Raw genomic sequence first — 19,800 nt, forward strand, 5'->3', positions numbered from 1 at the left:
AATTTATATATAGAAGATCCTGCATCTCAAAATCCCAAAAAGTCTCAAATTGACTAAATAATCTAAATTTTTCACATACAGAATACAATAAATTTACAATCCACTTGACTACCCATATCTTAAATATAATAACACTTGGTCAAGTATTAATTTGTAAAGTTATTACTACATAAAAATTGGTCCAGACCTAAAAAGGGCTATAATTGCAGGGCTATATTGCTCGAAATTAACTGGATATTTTGTGGAGAACTTTTGATATAGTGTGGATAACATATTTATTTCACAATATTAACTTTCAAAATGTAGACCCTGAACGTCGGAACGAAATTCATTTTCTAGGCCTTTTTTCAGCTACTGCTTATGGCCTAAAAAATTAAGTTTGAGAAGGAATTGCATTATATATAAAGCATTCGTGTGTTTTGCCATTGTCAGAAATATTTTAAAATTTTTTTCAAAAATATTACTTGCTAAATCATATTTATCATGGGTTAATTGAGTTGGTGTAATTTTGAATTCATTATGGATTTTAAGATCATCAAAGAATAAGTGGTATTTAAGATCTAGAGAGGTAGTAGAAAACAATTCCCAGAACATGGATAGATTATTATTGTTTAGTTCATCTTTAAGGTTCATGAGCATTGGTTGTCTTAAATGCATAAAGTCGTTTGCATTCAAATACGAAATGATATACAGTTTCCTTTTCATTACAATTACGCAATAAACATATACCTGTATTTTGAGGTGACCGTGCTTCTTTTCTACCTTCAAGTGGTAGTGAATTGGAGCTGAATTTTAGGCTTGAAGCATGGTAATACACTTATCTAATAGATATGTTTCTAATTTTGGAGAGGTTTTAGTGACCAGAAGAATAGTAATTACTTTGTTGCATTGACAATTTACACTTTTGTGCTTTTCTTTTTTTTAGCCATCTCTGAAACAGCTTTGGAGAAATTTAAACAAGGGTAAACTAGATGAAGAACTGTTGCGGCATATTTGGAAGGATGAGTCAGATGAGATGATTATCTTCTTTGTGTCTCTAATGCAAACCTTTGGGTTAATGTGTGAAAAAAGGAGTAAAGAGGTATTTACATTTTATTTTAAATATTCAATTCAATTATTTTTTAATATATTCCATCTACTACTCATGTTCTATTTTTTTTTCTATAGAATGTTGGACGAACGTTCTATGTTCTTTCACGCCTAAAGCCCCTACGTGATGATACAGAGGCTGTTGAATATGAAGAGAAGCGTGCTGTTTCTCTCTTTCATGACTTTGATGGCTACCTTCCAGATGATCTCTTTCAACGTGTTGCGATTAAATTTATCGAGGAATTTCAAATGGAAGATATTGAGCCTACATTATCTTACGAGCATGTAGAACTGAACATTGATGGCCATCATCTTGTCATTCTAAATGTAGCTACCATCAACAATTGCCGTTTGTTCCAGGTAAACTTGATAATGCAATCATGCCTTGAATGCCAGTAAAATCACAAGTATTATATTGGGCGATTGTTCTTATGTTGTTTATTATATGTTTATTAAACCATTTCTTTGTTTTTGTTGGTCACCACTTCTGGATATAACAGATATTAAAATATACACTGTCAGTAACTTTAAATTTCCTTGGTTTATTGCCATTTCTGGAATGATATCAGTAGTAATCACTTTGGAATTGATTTGTTTTTTATATTGCAGACAACAATTGTCAGAACGACAATCATGAAAACAGAATCAGGAAGCAGCTCATCTGAAGATGATGATCCACAACCTAGCATCTGTAAGAAGGTAAGCTATAAGTACCAAATAAACTATAATACTTTATGCTACATTTAATTAGCACAAACTTTGAATTTCATTAGGGTGTTGATTTTACAATGTTATCTATGCCTAGTATAATTTACTTACTTGATAATATTTGTCAGTGTAAATTTATAAGCTCCGTGAATCTGGGTTGTTTTTGAATGATTATAAATGTCTGTGTAAATATGTAATATAAGCTTGTTTATTCTTGAAAGGGCGTGTGGCGCAGTGTGTTGGAGGTTGGACTATTGATTGTGAGATCCTTGGTTCAAATCCCTACACCCAGGTGTACAAATGGGTACCTACAGTAGTAAGCTGCATTATGGGAGTATGTTTCCATAAGTGTTTGATCCAATAATACAGTGCTTTAAGGTTTCACAACATTAGGTGTTTTATAAATCCAAGATATAATTATTAGTATTTTTATCTTTAAATCATTTTAAATGTAGTAAAGTCATTTTATTGAGATTATTTTTTTATATCCTCCATCCAGGTAATCAATGAGGGCTGCACAGTATTACTTATTTTATTCACAATAATAGTTACTACATATTCTTTAACAATATTTATTATTTTTATTTTTTCTAGGTCCTTAATTTCCTTGAAAAAGAATTGAAAGTTTTAAGTCAGAATGGTGCACGTGGTGTTGAAGTAAAGATGTACATCCGTTGTGCATGTTTAAATAGTGAACGTACTCATATGCAGGTTGTTCGCAAATTTGACCAAGATGTGTTGCCATGTAGCAGCAAAGCAATGGACGTGAAACGTTACCGTAAACTGTTTGGAGAAATAAAAGATGAACAAGGTATATGCCTAATAATCCATAATACATATGACATAAAACAAAACAGGCAAACATTCTTATTTTTGTTCTTTAACTAATGATATTCCAATCCTCAAATTTTCAGTTGATGCATTTTAACCTTTATCTCTAGTTTTTATTTTACATGTAAAAAATACCTTTGCTTAATGATGTTTTATCATTTGTATTTAGCTTCTATCTCAAAATCTAATACTGACCAACCTTCTTCTATAAAGAAAAGAAAAACCGCTTTAGAAAATTCTTATAATGCGAGTGGCAGCGATGGATGCCCAATCTTCTTTATCAAAAGTTCAAAGAACTACTGGTAATGTTTTATGTTGTTGGTTAGCATAATAACAACACCATTTTGTTTTACTCAAGAAATAACTTTACTCATTATATTTCTATTATAAAAACTATGCACACAATTTATTTTATTTGCAATTATACACGCCTCCGTGTATCCTTGTCTTTATACACGCCTCAGTGTATCCTTTTCTTTTGATTGTTTAATTATGTAAACTGTCCCATTCAGTATTATTTCTATGGAAAAGTAATATTATAGTCAATTCAAATGATTATGATTTTAACAACAATTGTGCTTTACTGAATTTATATCATTTAAATTATAAACTTGTGGCTCCCCCCGCAACGAAAACAAGTGTGTTTGAATGCACAACTGTCGTTTGAGCAGAATCATCCTGGATCGTGGAATACCCTGCAGAACCCGATGGGTATTTTTGCCTGCAATGTAGACAGAAATGTTATGTTGGTTTGTGGTTGTTGTGATTGTTCACCGTGTGCTAAGTTGTGCAAAATGTCCACGCGGACAGTGGCCCAAGAGCACTTTGTGTGTTCTCTAGCAATGTGAAAGTGACGGTCGTACAGTTGCCATGAAGTCGGATATTGTTTTTTGAGGCTTTGAATGAATTTCAGATAAGTAAATAATTCTTGCAGATCTTGAGGGTGAGCGGACAGGTATATGGTTGCAAAGTCAAAGAAAGCCGTGAACCACTCCTGTTCATCTAACCCCCGTCTTTTCAATTTAGGGACAAGTTCAAGACCCCCATTGTATTGTATATTGAACGTCATTGGTGGGTCACGGGGCGAAGATCACACATGTCGACAAACCTATGGGCCTGAATTTTATTCTTTAGGGTTTCGGAAAGAGCTACAGCCTTGACCCCACCGGAATAGTGGAAAGGATTGGAAATAAGATTTCCTTTGGCCAGATAGGGATATGTTTACATTATGGCGGGGTACTATCGCTAATTTTATCAATTTCCTGGGGGATGCTCGTCGTGAGGTCTCATTCAGCGGGAGGATCAGTTCTGACATATTTCGTTCGATGATGTTAGTAATATCAACTGTCGACGATGGGTTACCCTTCAATTGTTGAACATCCGCGGAAAGGTTTTTAACAATCGCCGTAAGTTCTGCCAGTTCCGTTGCCCCAGTTTTCTTAGGTCTCCTCTTGGCAGGTGTGTTGGTTTTTGCCTTCTTTGTGGGTCGAGTCTTCGCATCATGTAGATATGGAAGGCAACAAACAACTGACATAGACCATTTTAAATCTCTATGTTTTTGTAGCCTCTTTCTCTTCCCACTAGACTAGACTCATTAATGTACAATAGATAGCATATGATGCATCATATAGATATGGAAGACAACAAACAACTGACATAGACCATAGCAGAACAGTGTATTGAATCAATTGTGATACTGTACTCTTGATTATGACTAATATACATCTGTTTTTTTGTATAGATACACAGACTGCTGCTCCTCTGGTTACAAGCTCGTTAGGGACAGGTTAGTTGAGTAACATTATATCATTATGTATCATATGGACAGTTTAAAATTAAAGTTGAATTGAAATTAGATAGAGCAGTGTTACAACTGCTAATGTAGAAAATACAAGCTAATGTAGAAATGGTAAGCTAATTGTAGAAGATAAAATTTAGTAAAAGCCAAGGTAGGAAAAATGCTTTTAATGAAACTACTGTTGCCAGTAGCAAACACCCTTAAGGATAGTGTAGATGTTGTAGTTATAAGAAATAATAATTAAATGTGTTGCGTAGCACTGTATAAATTATATATACTGTAACATGATGTAAATTATATGTAAATATACAGAAACAATCATGTAGGTATAGGTATTACTTTTCATCTTTTTATGCAATTTTATGTTTAGTTTATTTTGATATTTTGTTTTTATATCAGAATGAGACATGCATCACAATCCTTATGGATGCTTATTTTTTAGTGAAATATTGCAACACACTCAACTGCTTTTTACATTTTGTATTTCTCTGTAATGATTGCATTTTACTTTTATGCAATAATTATCTATCATTTGTTTTGCACTTCAAGAAAATACATTGGAAGAAAAGTATTTTATATTACTTAAATATAAATATGCTTATTTTACGGAGAAACATTTTAAGATTTGTTTTAGAGTGGTGACTAAGTGGCAATCATAGTATAATATTTATTGTGTCCACAAAAAACGACCCAGTGACATACAGTATATTACACTGTTGGTTTTTTAGGTGAACTATCTGACGATAACTATCGGGAACTGCTCAGCAAAGTGTCATCGTGGTTCAAGGAATCAGAGAAAGTCAATCTATTGAAAGTTATACTTTGCAAGTGTGAACATATTTCTGTTGTCGAAATAGAAAGAAGCAATGATCCATTTGAGCTGTTTAAGTTACTTGAAGGTCCTGGAATCATTAGCCAATCAAATATCGATGTTCTCATTGAAATCATTGCAATAGGAGGAATGAAGGGTGTGTATGAAAGCATCAAGCACTTGATACCAACCTTTGCTGGATTTGAGAAATTGATCATCTCTGAACGCTGGAATGATGTACGAAGGGTGATCAAATTCGGTCTTAAGATAAGTAACGAAGATAAAGTAAAAATTGGACAGTTACGTGGCCTAAAGGTTAAGGAATCAGATGATGTTTGGATTTTAATATTTAAGCTAGTAATGAAAGATACATTCACTAAAAAGAGCACAGAATTCGTTCGACTACTTAAGGACAATGACATGGATAGCCTTGCTACATTATTGGAATAGATATAATACAAGATAACAATACATAACATGTGACAACATAACACTGAATTAACATTCTACTACTTAAGGACAATGACATGGATAGCCTTGCTACATTATTGGAATAGATATAATACAAGATAACAATACATAACATGTGACAACATAACACTGAATTAACATTCTACTACTTAAGGACAATGACATGGATAGCCTTGCTATATTATTGGAATAGATATAATACAAGATAACAATACATAAAATGTGACAACATAACACTGAATTAACATTCTACTACTTAAGGACAATGACATGGATAGCCTTGCTACATTATTGGAATAGATTGAATACAAGATAACAATACATAAAATGTGACAACATAACACTGAATTAACATTCTACTACTTAAGGACAATGACATGGATAGCCTTGCTACATTATTGGAATAGATAGAATACAAGATAACAATACATAACATGTGACAACATAACACTGAATTAACATTCTACTACTTAAGGACAATGACATGGATAGCCTTGCTACATTATTGGAATAGATATAATACAAGATAACAATACATAACATGTGACAACATAACACTGAATTAACATTCTACTACTTAAGGACAATGACATGGATAGCCTTGCTATATTATTGGAATAGATATAATACAAGATAACAATACATAAAATGTGACAACATAACACTGAATTAACATTCTACTACTTAAGGACAATGACATGGATAGCCTTGCTACATTATTGGAATAGATTGAATACAAGATAACAATACATAAAATGTGACAACATAACACTGAATTAACATTCTACTACTTAAGAACAATGACATGGATAGCCTTGCTACATTATTGGAATAGATATAATACAAGACAACAATACATAACATGTGACAACATAACACTGAATTAACATTCTACTATTTAAGGACAATGACATGGATAGCCTTGCTATATTATTGGAATAGATATAATACAAGATAACAATACATAAAATGTGACAACATAACACTGAATTAACATTCTACTACTTAAGGACAATGACATGGATAGCCTTGCTACATTATTGGAATAGATTGAATACAAGATAACAATACATAAAATGTGACAACATAACACTGAATTAACATTCTACTACTTAAGGACAATGACATGGATAGCCTTGCTACATTATTGGAATAGATTGAATACAAGATAACAATACATAAAATGTGACAACATTACACTGAATTAACATTCTACTACTTATAATTGACTGAATTACAATTATACTTTTGATGGTGATCCTTGAAATGCTTATCTCTGAACACTGTGTACCTACCTATTCATTACTTAATCCACATAAGTTGTAATAAGTGTTATTTGTTTTTGTGTTTGTTGCACATTGCATTGGCCTATGATTAATTGTAATACATGTTTTAAACAAATTCATAGCCAGCAGCCCAAAACTCTCTGTTCACTGTGTAAAATGTACTATCATAATAGATGTATTTATCCGAACCTTGATATAAAAGAAAACTGGTTTTGCTTTAATTGTACTGGAGAGATATTACCTTTTAACCATTTTGTAGATGACAATGAATTTAAATTTGCTTTGTATTGTTTTGATAACACAATTGACTACAATAAAATGTTAAGCTTGAAACTTAACCCGTTCTTGTATGAAGACGCTATCCACTCTGCTATCCACCACGACAACTTAAATATGTCAAATACCGATTATAACACTAGCTGTAAATACCTATGTGATTTAACCTGTAAAATAGAGTATCCCAGTGACAATTTTTCTATTTTGCACTTGAACACACGTAGTTTTAACCAGAATCAGGAAGGTATAATGCATTTTCTTTCAAATCTTAAACATAATTTTACTATCATTGCCCTCTCTGAAACGTGGTTTAATGTTGAACAAAGTAATTTAATACATATTGAGGATTATACGCTGGTTAACACCCCACGTCGTGACAGAAGAAGTGGAGGAGTGGCTTTATATATTCATAATTCTATTTCTTTTAAAACCCGAGCAGATCTAAATTTAATTAAAAATAACCTAACTAATAACGATCATTCTGAATCGATATTTGTGGAAATCATTAATCCTGACTCTAAAAATATAATTGTTGGAAATGTGTACCGCGCACACAGGACAGACACAGACTTATTTATTTCAGATCTTAATGATACCTTATTAAAAGTAACAGAAGAGAACAAGAAATGCTATGTATCCGGGGACTTTAATTTTGATTTACTTTGTGTTAATATGAATAAAACAATTAATGACTTTTTAAATATGTTCTACATGAACAATATGTTTCCCCTTATTGATAGACCAACACGAATAACGCATAGATCAGCCACTCTTCTTGACAATATCTTTACTAATGTAATCACACATCCTATCCAATCTGGTGTGTTTATATGGGATGTTACAGACCATTACCCTGTTTTTCAAATCACAAATTCCCTGAAAGTTAAACACAAAAGTAATATTGGATACACACGATCACGGTCATTTAAACAACAAAATATATATCGCTTCATAAACACGATACAAACAACTGAATGGAACAATGTACTTCAAGAACAATCGCCTGAAATAGCATATAATATATTTTCAGACAAGATTACAAACACATACAATACATGTTTTCCTATACAATCTAAGCACAAAAAATCTAAATATAATCGCATTCCTCGAAATCCATGGATTACTAAAACCATTATAAAATCTATAAATCGTAAAAATAAGCTCTATAAAAAGTATATTTCATCGCCAACCTTCACAAATAAAAATAAATTTACTCGCTATCGTAATATACTTACCTCAATACTCAGAAACGCAAAGAAAAAATACTACACAGAAGAACTAAATAAAACCCAAAATAACCTAAAGAAAACTTGGAATATTCTTAATGGACTTCTAGGTCGAAAACAAAATTACCACTTACAGGATAATATGAAAATAAATGAGACGGAAGTTAATGACCCTAACGTAATCGCTAACAGCTTTAATAATTATTTTTGTAATGTTGGTCCTGAACTTGCCTCAAAAATTCAATCAACCCAAAACGATGAATTTAGGAATCATCTGAAGAACTTATCATCACCAATTAATTCCTTGTTTTTTCTACCAACCGATGTTAATGAAATAATTAGCACATGTAACTTACTTAATTCAAACTCAAGTCCGGGATATGACGATTTAAAAATGAGTATCATAAAGTATGTTATCCACTCCTTGGCGATTCCTCTAACACATATCTTCAATATGTCTATCCTTTCTGGTATTTTTCCAACTAAACTTAAAATATCAAAGGTAGTACCAATTCACAAAGCAGGTTCTTATAATAAAATTCAAAATTACCGTCCAATATCTGTATTGCCAGCGTTTTCAAAATTTTTCGAACGAATTATCCATAATCGCCTATATAAATTTATAAATAATAATACTTTACTTTATGACCAGCAATACGGGTTTCGTAGTAAATATTCATCTTACATGGCAGTGCTAGAAGCGTATAATGATATAGTTACAAGACTTGATAACAATCATCATGTTATGGGTATATTTTTGGACCTCGCAAAGGCATTTGATACCATAGACCATCAAATCCTTCTCAAAAAACTTTATCATTACGGTGTTAGAGGGATCGCCTATGAGTGGTTCAAGAGTTATTTAACCAACAGATCCCAATTCACCGTGTATAACAATCATAAATCAACAACTAATATAATTCGATGCGGGGTTCCACAAGGGTCCATTTTGGGCCCATTATTATTTATAATTTATTTAAACGATATTGTTTCTATTTCCGATAATTTCTCATTTTATTTATACGCAGATGACACCAATATAGTAGTTTCTGATAAAAATATTAAACAACTCATTACGACAGTAAATCAAGAACTAAATAAAGTTTCCTCCTGGCTTAAATCTAATAAATTATCACTTAATATACTTAAAACAAATTACATTATTTTTAAAAATAAGCATAGTAGACGACAATATCACAATATTCAAATTATGATTGACAATACTACTATTTCACAGGTCTCTAATACTAAATTTTTAGGCGTAATTATAGATGAAGCACTAACATGGTTTAATCACACAGAATATATATCCAACATTATTTCTAAATATACTGGCATTTTATTTAGACTAAAACATGCTCTCGCACCGAATATTTTATTTTCTTTATATCGCACATTAGTTCTCCCATACTTATATTATTGTAATCTTATTTGGGCAGATGCAAACAACTGCAATTTGAAAACCATTCATTTAAAACAAAAGAAAATAATTAGACTCTGTACAAACTCATCCTGGCTGGCCCATACTGCACCCTTATTTTTAAAATTAAAAACTTTAACAATCTATGATATTCATAAATTACAAAAAGCAAATTTTATGTTTAATTTTGTTAATAATAATCTACCAAGTAATTTCAATACTTTTTGGGCTAGGGTAAAAGAAACACATTTTCATAATACAAGAACATTAAATGATTTGCGTCCGCATAATTTCAGAACAGACCTGGGAATGAATACCATTAAACGGCAAGGACCTATATTGTGGAATGATATAAGCAATTTTATTAAGAACCAATGTACCTTAAGTTTATTTAAGAAGAAATTTATTCACAGTTTATTATCAACGTATCAGTAATATTATGTTATATTATTTAATTAGTAGAGTAACATTATTTAAGTTTACTTAAACAACATACATATATATGTGTGTGTATGTAAATCTATTACATTTTTTATCTAAAAGATGATATTCAGATTTTATTACCATGTACTAGTAAAAATAAAAATAACTATATGTAATCTTCATGTTAACCTTCTTCAGAAGTAAGTTAAAAATTATCATTTTATGATCAAAAAGAAATATACTATCTAATTTTCTCCTTTATATAAATATATTATTTTATCCAAGGGGTTGCAAACACAAGTGTTCACATGTCTTGTTATGTATTGCACCTTTGTCTTGTCTTTATGTTGTCTGTAATGTCACTGCACTAACGGGTGACCGGCTAACGAGCTTCGCTCTTACGGTTATCCATCCATATAAGTTGTTTATCTTATGTTCATAAATTGAAATGGAAAATAAACTGAAACTGAAACTGGACAATGACATGGATAGCCTTGCTATATTATTGGAATAGATATAATACAAGATAACAATACATAAAATGTGACAACATAACACTGAATTAACATTCTACTACTTAAGAACAATGACATGGATAGCCTTGCTACATTATTGGAATAGATTGAATACAAGATAACAATACATAACATGTGACAACATAACACTGAATTAACATTCTACTACTTAAGGACAATGACATGGATAGCCTTGCTACATTATTGGAATAGATTGAATACAAGATAACAATACATAACATGTGACAACATAACACTGAATTAACATTCTACTACTTAAGGACAATGACATGGATAGCCTTGCTACATTATTGAAATAGATAGAATACAAGATAACAATATAATTATAACATGTGACAACATAACACTGAATTAACATTCTACTACTTAAAGACAATGACATGGATAGCCTTGCTACATTATTGGAATAGATCAAATTTAAATGTGACAATATATGAGAATCAGAATTACTAAAAAGTGACTACAATTTAATAACAGTTTAATAACAACCAATCAAAATCTGAATTTGATTGTAAAGAACCTGTAAAGTTTTATTAAACATCAGTTCATCCAAAACCATACCTTTTTAATGTCCCAAATTGTTCAGAATACCAAGAAGGCTGTCCTGTTTTGGAGAGTTGACTGTATTATTAAATTATTTATCGGTTATTGTAATAATGTTTCAAGACAAATATTTAACCTTGCAAAAATTCATGCAGTAGTGATTCCGATTTACAACTTCTCTGTCCTTAAGGAGTATACAGACAGCTGAAGTTTAAAGATGAAATGTAGCTTGCATTTATATTTCACCATTGGTGCAATTGATATAACAATGAACTGTAATATAATACAAACAATAATGAAACTATTAGGGAATACTTTACATACCTGTCATAATACAGCTTATGAGCTTTGATGAAACTATTAGGGAATATTTTACATACCTGTCCTAATACAGCTTATGAGCTTTGATGAAACTATTAGGGAATACTTTACATACCTGTCCTAATACAGCTTATGAGCTTTGATGAAACTATTAGGGAATACTTTACATACCTGTCCTAATACAGCTTATGAGCTTTAAAGCCACTCAATTGTTGGCAATGAATTTTGACATGTCATATATTAATGTTAGGCCCTAGTTCTCTTAATATTCCAGAATGAAAATTTGTAACACGGGTGGGCGGGCCAGGGACTTAAACTACTAATTTCACTCTGTCATTTCCCACACTTGTGCTACCAACTCTCCATATTTTCCCACACTTGTGCTACCAGGCCCTCGAAAAAATACCCGTAATTGCGGCACCTCCCCGTATAGAAATATTTAAAAGTAACACTGCCACAATGGGAACAACTGTATTATTTGTGAGGTATAACATAAAGCAGTGTCACACTGCCACAATGGGAACAAATGTATTATTTGTGAGTTATAACATCAAGCAGTGTCACACTGCCACAATGGGAACAACTGTATTATTTGTGAGTTATAACATAAAGCAGTGTCACACTGCCACAATAGGAACAAATGTATTATTTGTGAGTAATAACATAAAGCAGTGTCACACTGCCACAATGGGAACTACTGTATTATTTGTGAGTTATAACATAAAGCAGTGTCACACTGCCACAATGGGAACAACTGTATTATTTGTGAGTTATAACATAAAGCAGTGTCACACTGCCACAATAGGAACAAATGTATTATTTGTGAGTAATAACATAAAGCAGTGTCATACTGCCACAATGGGAACAAATGTATTATTTGTGAGTTATAACATAAAGCAGTGTCACACTGCCACAATGGGAACAACTGTATTATTTGTGAGTTATAACATAAAGCAGTGTCACACTGCCACAATAGGAACAAATGTATTATTTGTGAGTAATAACATAAAGCAGTGTCACACTGCCACAATGGGAACTACTGTATTATTTGTGAGTTATAACATAAAGCAGTGTCACACTGCCACAATGGGAACAACTGTATTATTTGTGAGTTATAACATAAAGCAGTGTCACACTGCCACAATAGGAACAAATGTATTATTTGTGAGTAATAACATAAAGCAGTGTCATACTGCCACAATGGGAACAAATGTATTATTTGTGAGTTATAACATAAAGCAGTGTCACACTGCCACAATGGGAACAACTGTATTATTTGTGAGTTATAACATAAAGCAGTGTCACACTGCCACAATAGGAACAAATGTATTATTTGTGAGTTATAACATAAAGCAGTGTCACACTGCCACAATGGGAACAAATGTATTATTTGTGAGTTATAACACAAAGCAGTGTCACACTGCCACAATGGGAACAACTGTATTATATGTGAGTTATAACATAAAGCAATGTCACACTGCCACAATGGGAACAACTGTATTATTTGTGAGTTATAACACAAAGCAGTGTCACACTGCCACAATGGGAACAACTGTATTATTTGTGAGTTATAACATAAAGCAGTGTCACACTGCCACAATCGGAACAACTGTATTATTTGTGAGTTATAACATAAAGCAGTGTCACACTGCTACAATGGGAACAAATGTATTATTTGTGAGTTATAACATAAAGCAGTGTCACACTGCCACAATGGGAACAAATGTATTATTTGTGAGTTATAACATAAAGCAGTGTCACACTGCCACAATGGGAACAACTGTATTATTTGTGAGTTATAACATAAAGCAGTGTCACACTGCCACAATGGGAACTACTGTATTATTTGTGAGTTATAACATAAAGCAGTGTCACACTGCCACAATGGGAACAACTGTATTATTTGTGAGTTATAACATAAAGCAGTGTCACACTGCCACAATGGGAACTACTGTATTATTTGTGAGTTATAACATAAAGCAGTGTCACACTGCCACAATGGGAACAAATGTATTATTTGTGAGTTATAACATAAAGCAGTGTCACACTGCCACAATGGGAACTACTGTATTATTTGTGAGTTATAACACAAAGCAGTGTCACACTGCCACAATGGGAACTACTGTATTATTTGTAACTTATAAAATGAAGCAGTGTCACACTGCCACATTAGGAACAAATGTATTATTGTGAGAAAAAGCAGTGTAACACTGCCACAATAGGAACTACTGTATTATTTGTGAGTTATAACATAAAGCAGTGTCACACTGCCACAATGGGAACAACTGTATTATTTGTGAGTTATAACATAAAGCAGTGTCACACTGCCACAATGGGAACAACTGTATTATTTGTGAGTTATAACATAAATCAGTGTCACACTGCCACAATGGGAACAACTGTATTATTTGTGAGTTATAACACAAAGCAGTGTCACACTGCCACAATGGGAACTACTGTATTATTTGTGAGTTATAACATAAAGCAGTGTCACACTGCCACAATGGGAACAAATGTATTATTTGTGAGTTATAACATAAAGCAGTGTCACACTGCCACAATGGGAACTACTGTATTATTTGTGAGTTATAACACAAAGCAGTGTCACACTGCCACAATGGGAACTACTGTATTATTTGTAAGTTATAAAATGAAGCAGTGTCACACTGCCACATTAGGAACAAATGTATTATTGTGAGGAAAAGCAGTGTAACACTGCCACAATAGGAACTACTGTATTATTTGTGAGTTATAACACAAAGCAGTGTCACACTGCCACAATGGGAACAACTGTATTATTTGTGAGTTATAACATAAAGCAGTGTCACACTGTGAACACAACACCCCATAAACTGTATTAGTTGTATTGAAATACTCAGTAATTATTAGCCAATAATGATTTTTAAACTGTTTTTATCTAGGATTTTACCTTGAATTTAATGTTTCACTGTAGTTTATTTCAGGTGCTTTTTAGTTGTTGCTTTGTCTTTTTTTCAAATTTATGTTTGTGTATGTTTTTTTTTTACTGTTTTATTATTTAATTATTTCAAAGTAGTTTATTTCAAGTGCTTTTTAGTTTTAGTTTTTAGTTGCTTTGTCTTTTTTTCAAATTTATATTTGTGTATGCTTTTTTTTACAATCAATCATTGAGAGTTAATTTTAATTACTTTCATAATATTGTAAGTGTTAAAGCTTTGTACATTATATTATATACGTTATGAAATAAAATGTGAATAAGATGATTTATTGTTAAAGCTTTGTACATTATATTATATACGTTAGGAAATAAAATGTGAATAAGATGATTTATTTTTGTATATAGACAATTGTAAAAATGAACACATTTAATATTGTGTGTTTATATGATATGGGATTTTTAGGTGGATGTGTGTTAACAGATAACAATAGTGATAGTAGCAATAATAATGCACAGTTACAATACTGATAACAATTTAGTCACTCATATAAACAAATAAAATATATAAATATTGATATATAATTTACTTATATAATGAGGACATGTTCACCTAAAGAGGGTGAGTGCTGGCTGTGTACAGGCTGATAGTCATTAAATTGTTTACACAACTTTTACCTGCTGCCACAATATTAGGTTAACTACATTTGGTATTTTAAGATGGAAATTATCTGCAATTTTGAGGCAATTTTTATGAAGTTTAAAAATCCAATAAATTGAAAGAAGAATACCAATCTAATATAATAGTTTTTGTAAATGTTTTTTTCTGTAGGTAGGTTATGCAAACATTATGAATTATTCATCATGTGTAGTGCATCAGCTATGTTTGTTATAATAGATTGCTATGTTTCAAAGAAATTATCAGAAAATTACTATATTGATTTATTTTGTGCTTTATGAGAAATGCAGTTTATGGCTCAGCAAATGATGCAAACTAGGGGATTTAATGTATTACCAGTCTGTGGTACAAGGGTTGTTGTTATTGTAATTATTCGGCCCATTATTGACAGTCCATTGGGGGCAACAGCAAAAGCTGAGCCGAAAATGGTTATTACCAAAGAATATATGTCACAAGAATGAGTAATCCGCAATTTTCCCTGTAACAGTAATATTGTCCATGTGGTAGGGCGCCGCCATAAGTAAGGACGGATACAACTTTTTGTGACGGTTACACTAATCTAAGCCTGCACCACCGGTAGTATTTTCATGATAAAAAATGTTATCAACTACATGCCAACATCATGTTAAATGCTGTTTGGATATTTAATTGTTCGTTTCATGCAATGTATGTATTAAAAACTGCCGAATAAACAGTTCGCTTCATCAACCGGGCGTGAATTGGTGTTTACGCGTTTTCACGAAGGATAGTTTAATAATATTTCTATATTTAACTTGTTTCTGGTAAAACAAATAAATGTTAATGAAATTTAACATTGTATCCTATTAATAACATGTATTTTATACTAATTTATATCTTAAAAACAATACTTAATTTACCGGGCGTAGGTTAGTACGCGGCAATGGTAAAGAATAGGCCGTGCTGAGTAACGCTTCGTTGATTTTTGGTGTTGCTGTTAGGCTTTTTGTGAACTAATTTAACATGGTAGTAAATAATTGTCTGTAGAAGTGAATGTACACTAGTTTGGTATTATATATGCATTATAAAATGTTTTACAATTGCAAAATATATTATCCTAATTCTATTTAATCATAATGTGACATGTAGGCCTATAATATTCTATTAAATCAAGTCTTATTTAGTCTGTATACATTCGCATCCCATCTGAGGGCGGGCATCACTTTCTGTTACAAATTTATCATGCAAAAATCGCGGAATACTCATTCTTGTGATATATATTCTTTGTTCTTACTAAAATCTCAATAATCTCAAATCAACTGATGGTCGCCGACGTTGACATTCCGAACAGAATACCTCCGACTCGTTTCGTTGATATTTTGACAGAACAGACAATAAACTATTGGACAAAGCTACCTCGATTACACAAAACAGTCAACTGGTCAACAGTCAGTATTTTTACAGATTTAAACAACAAAGCTTGTGGATAGAGCAAATGAACGATTCACGTGACGAGTAAAGGATCCTTTTCTTTACGACGTACTAGACGGAGTAGCACGACGCATCATTGGCGGTTACAGCCATGCAACCAGTGCTTGGCAATCTATTGCTCCAACCAAATTGAACAGGTTCGTACAATTTGAAAACGCAGATCCCGTCCTTCGCCATATATCATAGAAGCGTCTATACAAAGTGGATTTTCAAAAACATTTTCATCACGTCTGCATGTCTCGTGTAGTTTATGATGCGACAAGATATTGGTTTTCCTGGTTATTAGAACCGATTGTGACGCATGGAAACAACAAAACTGTTGAAACAACTCTTTCACTACTGTACCTTTGCGAAATGTGAATCGGAATTGGATCAGTGTACGTTGACGGTGTATGGCCGTTTTCTATCATATCACGACGCATGCATCAGAGAAAACGAAAAATAGGCGTGCATTAAATCATTAAAGACGGTACTCATATTGTGACGTGTTGTGATGAATGCGATCGATGGGACGGTATGATTTATTTTTGCAAAGGTTAGATCAACTTGTTGGTATAATGTGGTTCGGTTAAATCGTGGTACAGTTCATGCTTTACAGATCGTAGTACTTAATACTTGGGTTTTATCTTATATACATCTCCTATCTGTGATATCATTCGTAATCATAACGTCCTTATTCTTTTTCTTTTTTTTAATTTCATACTCATCCAACAGCGAGTAACCCGCCAATCACAGGATGGATAAACTATTTAATAATTTCACAAGACAAACATATACACAAGATGCTCTACATAAACAAAGACTTATTATTAAGTCTTTGGGAGTGGAGTTGTAAATTGTCATGAGAAAAAAACCCTGACATATGACAGGACTTGAACCCAGGACCCTTAGATTGGTAGCCAAGCATCACAACCACCAAGCCACAGCTCCACTCAATTCATGAATATGCCGATGATATACAGACCCAAAATTGTTAATGATTATCAAAATGCACTTAAACATTTGACTTCCTGCATATCCAAAATTAATAAATGGATGATTAGTAGGCTAATATGTTACAGTTAAATCAGGAGAAAACTGAGTTCTTTTGTTTTGGAAGTAATCGTGTCGCGCTACCAGATCTTGAATTAAAATTAGATAACAATATTATTATTCGTCCTTCAAAATGTATTAAAAACTCTAGGTGTGATGTTTGATAGCTCTTTGAATATGTCCTCTCAAGTAAATGCTTTATGCAAGTCATTGAATTACCAACTCCGTAATTTGTCGTAAATATATTAAAAATGCCCTTCCAATCACTGTGTTTGCCCCCGCCTGCGTGAAATCAAACATACGATGTTTGCAGCACTATTGCGTCGTCGGTTCCCACTTATGATTACGCAATACAGCACATTGCGTCGATACATGCGTTGCGTTCTAGTGGGAACCACGCTTAAAGATGCATGCCAAAATCCTGTCCCGCCTTGACTATGCTAACTCGCTCTTGCTTGGTGCTCACGCCCGTGCCCGCGAAGTTGATCTTAAACGATTACAGCGATTGCAGAAACAAGGCTGTGTTTGCGTGTGGACGGTATCAGCCTTCGGATGGTTTATATTGAAATATCTCGATTGGCTTCATATAAAAAAAAGAATCGTGTACAAAATTATTGTTTTTGTTCATAAATGTATTTACTCTGTTTCCTTTATACCTTTTTTTATTTAACCGTGATCCGCTTTCATTTAATTTCGACTTCTCTCCTCTAATTGATCCCACCCGACTTTTCGTTGCACGATCTAATCGGAAAGCTGGGGACAATACTTTTTCTATCACCTCTCCGCGGATCTGGAACATAACGCGCTTCCTGTCGAATTCGGCAACTCTATTTAAACATCAAAAACTTTTCTTTAATTAATAATAGGCCTACTAGTGTTGTTAGGCGCTCTGTTCATTGTAGAGCGCCTATACGAACTTATAGAATAGAATATAAATAAAAATTCTTTAGAAACGTGTAGCTTAAATAGATCTGATATCAATGATCAGTGGCCTCTTGTACCTGACAATGATGGATGCAGCCTGTTTGGTTCTCATTGCTTTTTCTCAGAGGGTGAAAACATAGGAAGGTGCGTTCCCACTCTGTTTGGTTATTCAGAAACAATTCCCGTATTATCGGATGAGTGCTTTCAACGATGTAATGTAGACCCGGCAGTATGTGAGCCTATGTCGGTAGAAATCTTGTCGTATGCGACATGATTTGATTATCGTATACAGATGTGTGCCTGTTATCGTATGTTTGTGATACATCGTGTTCTTATTTTGTTTTCTAAATAAAACTTTCTAGCCAAAAAAGAAAAAAAAATGTCGTATGCAGATGTGTGTCTCTTATCGTATGTTTACAATGTTTTAATATTTCTGTAATAACAAACTATAAATCGTATTTTAATTTTTTTTAATTATTTGTTTTCTTTTTTTGATTTCTTACAAAGATGGAGATGATGTTAAATTGAAATTCATGAAAGCGCCTTGATTGATGCAAGCATACAAATGTATTAGAAATCGGTTGTAATAATATTATTGACAATGGTGCGTGCAATACTGTTCTTGATAATGAAACAAACATTACATTAAAATAGCTAAACTATTAACACATCGATGGTCTTTCTCGTTATGCCTGGGGAAGCGATATGGAAACGGTAGTAAAACAGTGTTAAGCCGATTTTCCACTAGGCGAATTTGTTCGCGCGAATCGAAGGCGTCAGCTAATACGCATGCGTAGAGAAGGATTTGGAAGACGTAAACATGAATACACATGCGTACAAGCTGGCGCGTTCGATTCGCGCGAACAAATTCGCCTAGTGGAAAATCGGCTTTAGAACATTGATCCCAAACAGGAATAATGTTGCTAAGATCCGAAAAGGAAAAGCAGAAAACTCAAAGCATAGAATACTTTGAAGAGATTTGCAAAAGAGTTGTGTTGACCAGAGGCTATGAATTGCATAGATCCAGGCACTCATCGTTTTACGAATATTTATCGTATACATC

General features: G+C 32.8%; 1 protein-coding gene across 1 annotated transcript in view; it reads left to right on the forward strand.

Moving 5' to 3' along the window:
- The window catches only part of LOC140044132 (uncharacterized), a 30,872-nt gene extending 11,861 nt beyond the window's left edge, over positions 1-19,011 (forward strand). Inside the window, exons 12-20 of the mRNA XM_072088612.1 lie at positions 926-1,081; positions 1,168-1,449; positions 1,699-1,780; positions 2,019-2,131; positions 2,392-2,608; positions 4,370-4,414; positions 5,155-5,570; positions 9,149-9,245; positions 18,764-19,011. Coding sequence (XP_071944713.1) covers positions 926-1,081; positions 1,168-1,449; positions 1,699-1,780; positions 2,019-2,131; positions 2,392-2,608; positions 4,370-4,414; positions 5,155-5,570; positions 9,149-9,245; positions 18,764-19,011 — 1,656 coding nt within the window. The remainder of the gene's footprint in view (positions 1-925; positions 1,082-1,167; positions 1,450-1,698; positions 1,781-2,018; positions 2,132-2,391; positions 2,609-4,369; positions 4,415-5,154; positions 5,571-9,148; positions 9,246-18,763) is intronic.
- Positions 19,012-19,800: the final 789 nt, after the last annotated feature.

The sequence above is a fragment of the Antedon mediterranea genome, chromosome 3 (genome assembly GCF_964355755.1).
Source record: "Antedon mediterranea chromosome 3, ecAntMedi1.1, whole genome shotgun sequence".
NCBI lineage: Eukaryota > Metazoa > Echinodermata > Crinoidea > Comatulida > Antedonidae > Antedon > Antedon mediterranea.